The sequence below is a fragment of the Tinamus guttatus genome, unplaced genomic scaffold (assembly GCF_059628265.1).
Source record: "Tinamus guttatus ecotype Peru unplaced genomic scaffold, ASM5962826v1 Tinamus_guttatus_pri_ptg000710l, whole genome shotgun sequence".
In the NCBI taxonomy this organism is placed as follows: Eukaryota; Metazoa; Chordata; class Aves; order Tinamiformes; family Tinamidae; genus Tinamus; species Tinamus guttatus.
In genome coordinates, this window is record NW_028289244.1 from 4,987,601 (window position 1) to 4,998,618 (window position 11,018).

An 11,018-nucleotide genomic window follows, 5' to 3' on the forward strand; every position below is an offset into this window, starting at 1 on the left:
GGGACCAGCACCCGAGGAGCAGGAGGAGGAGGAGGGGATGGAGGCCGAGTCGCAGACCGCGCTGTCCCCATCCCTGCCAGCCCGGAGCTCCCTGGCACCTCGGGGACGCTCCGGACACACCTCCGGCGCAGCGGAGCCGCGGGCGGGCGCTTTCCCTTTTTAGTTTCCTGGCTCAGCCCGTGCCGGCCGCACGGCAGCGCCGGCGACCGCTGCTCTGCGATGGAGCGGGCTCCAAACCTGGTAGGCGACGGCTCCCCCCTTGCTCGGTTTGCTCCCTCGTCCTGGTTATTTGCACCCCTGTCGAGCGGGGGGTTGGTTTGCTTTGGAGCCACGCGCTGCAGGAACGATTGTTCCCGAGTCTTTCGCAGCCGGGACAAAACAGCCTCGCGGAGCAAAGCGGAGACAGGGAGATGGGAGATTCCAGCACGGGAGGGAAAAATCCGCCCGTGCCTTCCAGACCTCCGTCACCCCGGCAGGAGCGGCACGCGGGGCTGCCTCCGGCCAGCTGCAGCGACACGAATAGCAGGGAGCAGAGCTACAGAAAGCAACTTTGTTCGCTGCTGGGCAGCCTGCCGGGTGCCAGCACACGGCAGCTCGGCCCTGCGAGGCCGGAGGGAGAAGGGAAGGAAAAAGCATCTTTCTTTCTCTCTCTCCGTCCTTGGAGCACAGAGGGAGGGAGGAGAGGAGGCTTTGGATAAAGGTCCCATTCTTGACGGTCTCATCTCTAAAGCGCCGTCCAAGCCAGCGGCTCCCCAGGTAGAGCCGGGGCTGAATGGGTACCTATCCCTTGCAGCCACCTCCGGGCTGGGACCTGGAAAGGAACCAGCGGCAAAGCCCGTGGGTGAGCAAGGGAGGGCACTTTGGGCTATTAAAATGGGAAGCAGACACCTCTGCCAGGGGCTCTGCCAGCCCCGCACAGGATGGGGCTCGGGGCAGTGCTGTGCCCACCAGTGCTCCAAGCCCAGCCCCGAGGTGCTCCTGTGGGTCCCTGCCCCTCTGGGAATCTGCATTTGCTGCCCGAAGCCATCGTGGTCCTGCCATGACCCTTCGGGCCATTTGAGGGGGGAAGAGGTGCCCTTCCCAAAAGGGAGCCCCTCAGCACTCACGGTCCATCCTCCTTCCTCTTCAGCTTCTCTTCTGCATCTTCACCTTCGCCATGGTGCTGGTCCCAGAAGCGAAGGACCAAAGCAAGGGAGCGAGGGGAAGGAGAAGGGGGCCGGGACGGTCCCTCGCGGCCGCCCCTGCCCTGGCCTGGGCCCCCGATGACACCTACACGGCCATGGAGGACTACGAGCAGAGCATCCAGGACATGGTGCGCCAGCTCAAGAACAGCTCCGAGCCGGGCGACACCAAGTGCCAGGTCAACCTGAGGCTCTGGAGGTCCAACCGGAGGAGCTTGTCCCCCTGGGCCTACAGGTGAGCGTGGGGCAGAGCCGAGCGGTGCTGGCAGGGCCCTGCGCTGGCCACAAGGCCAGCGTCATGGGGCCATCACAGGGCTGCTGTGATTGCTGTGATCCAGTGCAAGGCAGTGCCCAATTCCACCCCGCGGAGGGACCGTCCTGCTTATCCCGCTGCCCGATCCTCACCCACTGCACCTCCAGCCTCACGTTGCTTTTCCTCTCCTGCAGCATAAACCACGACGCCACGCGGATCCCAGCAGACATCCCCGAGGCCCGATGCCTCTGCACCGGCTGCATCAACCCCTTCACGATGCAGGAGGACCGCACCATGGCCAGCATTCCCATCTACAGCCGGCTGCCCGTGCGCCGGCTGCTGTGCCAGGCGCCGGGCGAGGTGCCACACAAGCCCTCCGCGAAGAAGAAGTGTCAGAAGAAGTATCAGACAGTCATGGAGACCATTGCCGTGGGCTGCACCTGCATCTTCTGAGGTTGCAGAGCTTGCAGCCCTCGGCCCTCACAGCCTGCAGGCGCCCGCGGGCTACTAGCTGGCTTGCTCGTGATTGCCAGGAGGGCAAGGAGGGCGTCTCAGCAAGGAGATTGCAGCCGCCTCGGCCCACGAGCGCCCCGAAACTCCCCAGCCAACCCCGCCAGCCTCCTTGGGGACGCCCAGCACCGGGGCAGCCCCTCCGAGCAGCCCAGCTCCGCGGAGCCGCGTCCGGCCTCGCAGCGAGACAGAGCCCTGAGCCCTGCAGCCTCCAGCGAGGAGCAGAGGGGACAGGAGCCGGTCTCCTGCCTCTCCAAAGTGCCCACGTGCTCTACTGCTGCAACAGGACCCGAAGCGTCCAGGGCCCAGCTCTCCCCAGCCCTCCTTGGCCACGTACAAACTCCTCCGTGCTGAACCAGAGAGCGGAATACAGGGAGAACATCACAGCCTGCACCCAGCGCTACCTGTGGCACACCAGGGTGGTGCAGAAGCCCAGAAGGTGCTGGAGACAGGTCCCCTCTCAGCAGGGCAGCACCGGGGCCTCGCACCGGGCGGGCTCCACGGCTTCCAGCCGTCCTGGGAAGGGCAGGAGCAAAACCCCATCCCAGCGCCTGGCAGGAGGACGCGGCCGGGGAGAGCAGGGGGTGGCTGATGCCCTTGGGAGGCTGGGGCAGCTTTTGAGTTCCTCAATAAAACGCATCGCTGGCCCCCGTGTGAGCTGTGCTGGGCCCATCGCAGGCCCCGTGGGGGGCGGCAGGAGGAGGGGGGCTTCAGCCTTCCTCGCGGTGACGATCTGCTGTCCCCAGAAACGGGGCCGAGCCCTGGGCTCCCTTGGTGACAGGGGCCTCTGCTCCTCCCCAGGGCCAGCAGCATCTGCTGCCGCCACCGCCAGGCAGCTCCGTCCTTAAAAGCCTCCTGCACCTCCTGCACTCCCCAACATAAAGGGGCGATCACAGGATCCAGGGAAAGGCACAGACTCCTTCCAGGCCAGCCAGAGCGGGGGACACGTGTGAAACCAAAGCAGAGGCATCAGACTCGCAGTGACCCAGGGCAGGGACTGTATTCCTGGAGGCAAAGCATGTTCAGGTCACCTGGGACACAGCCCTTCCCCTTCCCACCACCCCGTCCCCCAGCCCAGCCCCCCGTGCTGTCCCCAAGGCAATAAATACCCCCAAGGCTACCACACGCAGAAACTCCTGGCCCACCTTCCCCGCCGGGCATCACAGTTCAGTCTTCACCTTGTGCATCAAGTCCTTCTGGTCGATTTTCTCCAGGTCCTGATACCAGCGGTTATAAGCCAGGAGGGCCACGTTTTTGGCTGCCACGGCCACCATCTCCATGGAGCTGGCCACCCACTCCACGCTGCTGAGGTAGAAGAGGTTGTCGTGGAGCACGATGGGCGGCAGGGTCTTGGCGGCGTCGTAGTGGGGATACGCCTGCCACTCTGTCACCTGCACCGAGTAGTAGGAGCGGAACAGGGTCTTCAGCTGCTGCTTGTCCAGCGGTTGTTGGGAGAGGACTCGCCACACCGCGGCCTCCTGCGGCTGCTTGCGCCGGAAGGCGGAGGAGATGTTGACAGGACAGATGTTGTCCATGGCGTTGAAGAAGAGGTTAGGGGTGTCGGTGGTGAGGATGCTGGCGAAGGGGAAGAGCTTGGGGTCGGCGAAGCCGAAGTAGGACGAGTTGAGGTAGCCGTGCACCACGGAGGTGACGGAGGGCTGGAAGGCCCCGGGGAAGTCAGTGATGGGCGGCTCGAAGTTCTGGAAGGTGAAGTTGCTCTTGCCGGGGTGCAGGGGAGCCGTCAGCACCACCATGTCGTAGAAACCCGAGCCCTGGCCCTCGCCGTCCTCGTAGTGCACCTGGTACAGGGCCCTCCCTTCTGCAAAGGGAAGGTGGGTCCATGAGGAGCAGCTCTGAGCCCCCAGCTATACGGCCTTGGCCTTCCAACCCCCCGGCTTTACTACCTCAGCCTCCATCTCCTGGTTTCCCAGCACATTCCAGTGTTGAACCACAGCACGTGATGGCCATGGATGAGTTGCTGATGATTTAGGCAATGGAGTTAGCATGACACCCTGTCTGAGAGCTCTGCTGAGGCTGTGATAGCAGTTTCCCTTGAAAAGCCCCCTCTCTGCCCCACATTCCCACAGCCCCCCAATACCCCCTGCTCCTCCAGGCCCAGGTAACACCCTGCACAGGGCTGGCCAGATCACAACCCTCCGGGCCAAGCCTCACCCGAGCTGTGCAGAGAGACGCCCGTCACCCTGGCAGGGATCACGTTGGCTTTGGTCAACTTGAGCAGCCCCGAACACACCAGCTTGTTGCCTCCTTCCACCGCCCACGTGCTGCCTTGGGCTCCCGCCAGCGACATGGCTCCTGGGGAGAGGAAGAAGAAGGTGCCTAAGGCTCCCGGGCACAACATCCTGCCCGGAGAGGGCACCTTGGAAGGCAAAGTTGCATGCGGGGAAGGTGGAGGAGGAGAAGCTTCACCTGCGAAGGCGGGCACCAGCACGGACTGGCCGTAGCTGGAGCGCAGGACGGCCGCGATGACGTCGTCCACGAAGCGCTGCGTGACACCCACCTCCAGCAGGGACTCGGCCACCGAGCGCTGCGTCATGTTGACGAAGGCCTCACCCCCCAGCGAGCGCAGGAGCTCCTCGAGGCTGGAGAAGGCATAGCCGTACGCCTGGTACTTGTAGATCCTGGAGGTGACAGGAGCACAGGACACCTCCGTCTCCTCCGCGCAAAGCCCCAGCGCCAGGGAAGTCCCTGTCCCCTCAGCCCTGCGGCTCTCCTACCTCATGAACTTCTCCATCACCTCCTCCACCCACATCTGCAGGCGCAGGAAGCTGATGCCGTAGTGCCACCAGAGGCGGAAGAGGTTCAGCAGGTACCAGTCTGTCTCCTCGAGGACAAAGTGCTCCCCGCTGAAGATGGCACTCTTGCCGGCCACCTCGCGCCGGTGCTTGAGGCCTGCGGGGAGGAGGATAAGGAGGAGGATAAGGAGGCTGCCTCATGCTCCCTCTGCGGCTGAGCACCTGGCTCTGCTCGGCACTGGAGGGATGGACTGACTGCTGGGAAAAGCTGGTGCCAAATACCTCGGCGCTGGGGACAGGGGTGGCTTGGTGGGTGAGAGAAAAGATCCCACTCTGACACGGGAGCTCTTTGCTCTTGAGCAAGCTGAGGAGCAGGTGAGGTACAAATGCCTCCAACACCAGGAATGTGCTCAGCGTGAAACCCTGGGGCTCTCCAGGAGCCCTGGACAGTCCCCATCGGTTGAGGTATCACACGGAGTCACCCTACTGTAGGTCAGGAACCCCACCACACACCCGCTCATCCCACTGGGGATGGAGACCTGGGGACCGTCCACATTCGCACCAGGGACCTGCCAGGCCCCCTTGGTCCTGATACTCTGTTAGGCCACCCCAGCGGTTTCTTATGCACAGGAGAGACAAAACAGAGTCGGGGAGCACAGGCTGACCAAGCAGGGGCAACCTGGAAGCAGCCCTCCCCATCCCCAAAGCCATTCAGACCGGGGATGCAGGTCGGGGCCGGGCAAGCAGGAGCTGCTCTTCGTGGCCCAGGGTGGCCTGTCCGCGCCGCGCACTCACCCAGCACCTTGACGAAGTCCTGCATGTGCAGGTTGAGGGAGTGGATGGAGGCGCCGCCGCTCTCGTACTGCTGCTTGTTGACGGTGACGGTGGCCAGCCGCCCCCCGACGTGGCCCTTCTCGAACACGTCGAGCTGCACCTGCGGCCCGAAGTGCTGCTGCAGGAAGTAGCCGGCGGCCGAGCCGCCGATGCCGGCGCCCACCACGGCTGCGGGAAGAGAGGGGCAGAGCGGCCCGTGAGGCCCCGACGGGCCGGGAGGCGCCGGCCGCCCCCTCTGCCCCCCGCGGGGAGGAAGAGGAGGATGGGGAGGAGGAGAATGGGGAGGAGGAGAATGGGGAAGAGGAGGATGGGGAGGAAGAGGCCGCGGCGACCCCGCGCATCCCCGCCCGCTGCAAACCAGCCCCCCGCTCCGCTCGTACCGATGCTGCGCGGCGGGGCGCGGGCGGCGGCCCCGGCCAGGAGCGCGGCGAGGCCCGGTAGCAGCAGCAGCAGCGGCAGCAGCGGGGCCATGGCGCGGAGCGGAGCGGCGAGCGCGGCCGGCAGCGCCGCCCCGGCCCGGGCAGCGCCGCCCCCTTCGCTCAGGCTCTGCCCCCGGCGGGGACGGCGCTGCGGGGACACGCGTGGGGAGGAGGGCGCGGGGGCCGCCCGGTTTCGCTCGCGCGGGGCCGGGGGCTGTTCCGGAGCCCGGTGGAAGCGGCGGGCCGGGCTGGCCTCGGCGTGTCCCTGCGGGGGACAGCGGCGCTCGGCGGCTCCCCGCGCTCCTGCCGCGGGAGCTGCCCCTCGGCGCGGCCCTCGCGGCCGATCCCACGCGGCTGGAGCACAAACTGCCCCCGGGCACCTCTCCTGCACGGCCCTGCACATAGGACATCCATTAGAAAGGCCCTATTTTCCTACACTCGCTGCCACCAACAAGCTGGGTCAGTTGGACACTGTGGGGCTCCTCCTTTCACTGTCTGGCTCCAGATCAAGGGCTGAAACGGAGCTTTGGCTCAAGCTGCTACGGGAGCTTTGGCTCCAACACAGAGCACAGGTCTCATCCTGCTCCCTTCCCCCAGGCAGGAGCCATTCCCTAGCCCTGTCCCTGCAAGAGCACGTACGTAACCAAGAAACAGGCATGAAAACAGGGGGAAGAGTCAAAAACTACCCCTGCTCACCTCACCCCTGGGCGGCATCAGCCACGAGTTTGGGAGACCTTTCTTTTCCCCCTCAAAGCTACTCAAAAAGAAAACACCAGCGTCTCCGCAGCCTCCCTTTGCTCTTAACAGGCTGTTATTTAACTGCCCTGTTTTCACGGTGGCCGTGGGCGACAAGAAACCAGCCCGTTACATCAGCAGCAAAGCGCTGCGGTGTCTGGGCGCGCAGGGCATCGGCTGCCCTTCCTTGCAGCCCCATCTCACCTTGCAGACACGCTTTGCGCTGCCGTGTCCTGAGCGAAACGCGTTTGCCCTCGCGGCTGAGCTACCTCGTAGCACCTCGCGCTTCTTGGAGATGGAGGTTGCTCTGGTTTGGAAGCCTCCACTTGTTGCTGTTGCTAGAGAGAAAACCAGATGAACCAGATACTGCTAATGGGGAAGCAGCATTCCTTGGTCTGGGCAGGTTTGCACACACGTACATCAATCCAACCGCTGCTGCCTTCGTGGAGAAAGCAAAAAATCCCATATATGGGAAGCAGCCTCTGGGATCACACGAGAGCGCTCTGGCTCTGCTTGGAAAGTAGACGGGTCTTCCAAGGAACAGATATCCTTAACATAAAAGTATTACCCCAAAAAGGCTCTTTAGAAACAAACTGCAAAGGTCTCTTCTCATTAGAAGTGCACTGGGACATTCAAGAGAGCAAGGAAAGTGAGGCCCACTGACATAGGATAGAGTATTAGGAAAAAAAAAAAAACAGAATCAGGAAAAATAACAGAATCAGCCTGGCTATTGCCACGCTGTACAGAAGTCTGAAGGAATGAGGAAAGGGAGAAACAAGCAACTCCTGTGGCAAACACAGCCCTGTCACCACCAAATTCATGAAATTGCAGCCCACCCTCGGATAGCATAAGCTTTAATGCACACTGTATCTTACACTGTCTGAAATGAGCTGCCAGAGTATGGCTGCTAAAACTCACCTTCCACAAAAAGGGGAAAATGCACTGAAACTATGAGAGTGCGGATAGAAATAAATCAAGGCCTCAAATATTCCAGCGCTCGGGAGAGCTCTGCAGAACGGAGCATGCGATGCTGGCAGGGGGCTTCTCTCTGCACGTGCTCTGTGAGCAGACGTGGTAGGAACTGAAACGAAGGCAGGCGAGGAAGCACCGGAGAAGCCACGTCCCGCCGGGCAGTTCATCAGGAACCTGTGGAAACAAAGATGACCCGTGAGGCTCATGCACGTTTTCTTGGAGACCAGCTAAAGGTCTTCTAATCCAGCCAAGTTCAGTATAGTCGGGTCTGGAATAGCTAGAAACCATCCCCTGTCCCATCCAACTCAAATAGCAGAACGCGAAACAGTCTGGAGCACAGGAAAAAAGAAAATAAAGAAATAACTGCATTTTTTATTAGCAAATGGACAGTATCTGGACATCTAAAAGAAATCAGCCCATTCCAACATTAACTCAAATGTTGTTGTCAGAAACATGCACCACTCCCAAGCTTCAGTCCTCCTTTTTCATACAGCCAGAACCTTTTGGGTAAACAGGAGCACGGAAACACAAAAACATACAATATATACAAGTTTCCCACCAATTAGGCGGGCTTCAATTTTTGGAGATTAGCAACGCTTTGTTCATTTGACTTTGCAAGAAATATCAAAACATTTTGCATCTTAAAATAAAAAAATACTACAATATTCACAACAAAACTTAAATACATTTTTGAAAAATCAAAGGACTGCTAATAGCCATTTATTTATCACGGCTGTTTGAACAGAAGCTCTGCTGACGAAGCACTGAGTTTAAGGTCCACAAAGTGACATTCACATTCTGCACTGCTTGTGGTCAGAGCTGAGACGCTGCCATGCATGGGACAGTGCCACCAGTGCCACCCAAGAGCTCAACTCAAATTCTGTCACACTGACAAGATGTGGCAGGGTCACAACCAAGGCAAATGCTCAGGTCCATCCTGGCTTCCAAGAGCAGCCACGTAGGTATCTGTATCTCTATACATCACTGCATATGTTTGATATCGAGTTGCCTGCGCTCCCGGCTCACCTTCTTCAGCTCGTGGCTGGAACAGAGTGGAAACGACTCCCACATTCACCAGTGTTCCTCTCTCCTGCTATTCCGTCCCTTCCAGCACATTCCTGGATTTTAATAAAGTGACTGGGGAGAGAAAAAGCTCACGGGCCAAATTCCTCTCTGGGGGAATTCTGGAGAGCGCAACAAGGAACCTGTCCCACTGTGCAGGCTTTACACACGCATGGAAGACAATGAGGGAACTGGGGTCTAGAAAGGAGAAATCTGATCCATCCTTAGACAATCCTATTCATAAAAAAAAAAAAAATCATTAAGTGTGCTTGTAAGGCAGGAAGATCAAATCTGGAAGTCTAAATTCTGCGATGGAATCCAGGTTTAGTTTGCTCATTTTCACAATTCAAATGAAGCAGAAAGCTAGGACGAACAGCAGCAACACCATTTATCTCTTTGGTATTTTCTGTAAAAGAGTCTTTAGGCAATGGGATATCTTACAGTAACCATCATAAAAGCCTGTTAACCTGCTAGAAGTTTCATAGAGTTACAAAGTTGGGGCATAAATAGGGAAAATAGGTTGTCCAAAATTCAGCAGGGCTGGTAGGAGGGCAAAGAAGGATGCGCAGGAACCTGATCCTTTGGGGGTTTCTGTTCTAGACACACAACGGTGCCTCAAAGGATGAGGATGCAGACACAGACCCTGTGCCAATAACCTCTCATTGCAACCTTTCTCTAACTGAAAACCATTTGTTACATGAAATGGCTTTATTTTCACTCTGTTCCTTAGATATAGAGATTTACGAGTTAGCTTCCATGACCAGCCCTCCCCTTATATCCTCACAAAGACTCAGCTGATAAATCAGGGATGGTAGGGGCAGAAGAGAAGGTAATTGCTCTTTCCAAACCGAGATGCAGTTTCCTCAGAAAAGGCTGCACAGTCCTGAAGCAGCAGGACAAGGTTTTCCTGCCACTTTTCATATCGTACCTATTCTGTCTCGAGCAGACATCATCTGGCTACCCAGTCACCATGCATGACCACCCAAAAAGGAAAAGAACAGGAAGTCCAGTATGTCTCTAAAATTGCCAAAAATGTGATAAACAAGAGCACTGAACTGGAGATGTGCTCAAAGTGATCTCATGCTGCCATGAAGCACTGTTCCAGAGCTGAAGTTTCAGGTACCTGCCTGAAAACCTACCTACTCTGAGGCACAAAACCACGCTTCAAAAAAGCATCATCAGAATGCAAGGTGCTCCTTGTCACCCATGTACAGTTGCCACTTGTGTCAAGCAAAAGAGAAGAGAAATGTCCGCTTTTTTTCTCCTAAAATCCTGGAATGACAATCAAGAGGCTGCATATGTTCTACAAAATCTCTCCACATGAAGGATTGTTCATAGCTGATAGCTGAAGGCTGCTGCATGCTTGAAGTCCACTGTAAGGATTACCCTACTGAAAGCTGTAAAGGAACAGATGAAGAATAAGCTTCCTTCCAAATCACTGAAGGCAGTCACCATAAAAAAAGAGGGTTTAGAAGCAAATCTAAGATAGCTGCCAGGCTACAGATTCGCTTCTAGGAAGTAAAAAGGCAAGAACTAATGAATCAGGAACAAGCAACCTGAAAACACAACCATTATTTGGGGCCTTGATTTTGCATAATGCAGGCATCGTCAGCCTTGTACAACTATTCTGTGACTGTGCTGCTCATTACTCTCCAAAGGGTTAAATTCTGCCTTCAGTCTGAGGTCTGAATCCTTTCAGTTTAGAGAAACAGACTCCCAGGCAAGAGAACCACTGGGAACTGCATATGCCAGACTGTGACAACAGCGTGTCTCCAAGGAGGGAGATGGCTTCAGGTCAGCTTTCACTTTCACAGCCTTCTGTTTCTCTTTGCTTTCTTGTCGTTGTTGCTAAAATTGGTTCAAGGACACTTGAGACTTTTAGTAGAAAAGATTTCTTTCCTTCCTTTCTTCAAAAAAGTATTTACCACAACCAGACAAAAGTAGAACCTGAATGTGAACTGGAAGTTAGTGTTATTTGAATACTATAATTGGAGAACTTGAGAAAATAGATCTAGATTTCTTAATTAAGGGCATATCTCATCCTGCCAGCAGCATTAAAGACTAAACGGTTTATCATACTTGGAGGCTGCACAAATATTGATCAAGGAAGAGATACAGCTGCTGCTCCAACATCTATTTTTTTTTTTGTTAGGGAGAGATTTGAGGATGGCTTTACATGCTCCATCAAGGACCACCCCCTATTTTATCCTGCAAAAAGCAGCTGATATTTCACCCAGAGAACAAATATGAACACATTAAAGTTTGACATGACCATGACAACTGCATTCTCTTTAAAACC

At 57.1% G+C, this 11,018-nt stretch overlaps 2 protein-coding genes across 2 annotated transcripts; one reads left to right on the top strand and one right to left on the bottom strand.

Annotated features, from left to right (window-relative positions):
- The first annotated feature begins 206 nt into the window (after positions 1 to 206).
- Positions 207 to 1,887, top strand: IL17B (interleukin 17B). The gene is made up of 3 exons (XM_010218957.2): positions 207 to 240; positions 1,130 to 1,416; positions 1,629 to 1,887. The coding sequence occupies exons 1-3, from the start codon at positions 220 to 222 to the stop codon at positions 1,885 to 1,887; spliced, it is 567 nt and encodes a 188-aa protein (XP_010217259.2). The 5' UTR covers positions 207 to 219.
- A 1,191-nt stretch (positions 1,888 to 3,078) lies between these two features.
- PCYOX1L (prenylcysteine oxidase 1 like) lies at positions 3,079 to 6,002 on the bottom strand. The gene is made up of 6 exons (XM_088536784.1): positions 5,912 to 6,002; positions 5,493 to 5,699; positions 4,680 to 4,854; positions 4,372 to 4,583; positions 4,117 to 4,257; positions 3,079 to 3,763 (listed from the first exon to the last, which is right to left on the bottom strand). The coding sequence occupies exons 1-6, from the start codon at positions 6,000 to 6,002 to the stop codon at positions 3,105 to 3,107; spliced, it is 1,485 nt and encodes a 494-aa protein (XP_088392910.1). The 3' UTR covers positions 3,079 to 3,104.
- Between the last annotated feature and the right edge of the window lie 5,016 nt (positions 6,003 to 11,018).

Coding starts and splice junctions, on each gene's coding strand:
- IL17B (XM_010218957.2), top strand. CDS start 220: ATGGAGCGGGCTCCAAACCTG. Junction 241..1,129: donor TGGAGCGGGCTCCAAACCTG/GTAGGCGACGGC, acceptor CTTCCTCTTCAG/CTTCTCTTCTGCATCTTCAC. Junction 1,417..1,628: donor TTGTCCCCCTGGGCCTACAG/GTGAGCGTGGGG, acceptor CCTCTCCTGCAG/CATAAACCACGACGCCACGC.
- PCYOX1L (XM_088536784.1), bottom strand. CDS start 6,002: ATGGCCCCGCTGCTGCCGCTGCTGCTGCTGCTACCGGGCCTCGCCGCG. Junction 5,700..5,911: donor CGCCCCGCCGCGCAGCATCG/GTACGAGCGGAG, acceptor CTCTTCCCGCAG/CCGTGGTGGGCGCCGGCATC. Junction 4,855..5,492: donor GGACTTCGTCAAGGTGCTGG/GTGAGTGCGCGG, acceptor TCCTCCCCGCAG/GCCTCAAGCACCGGCGCGAG.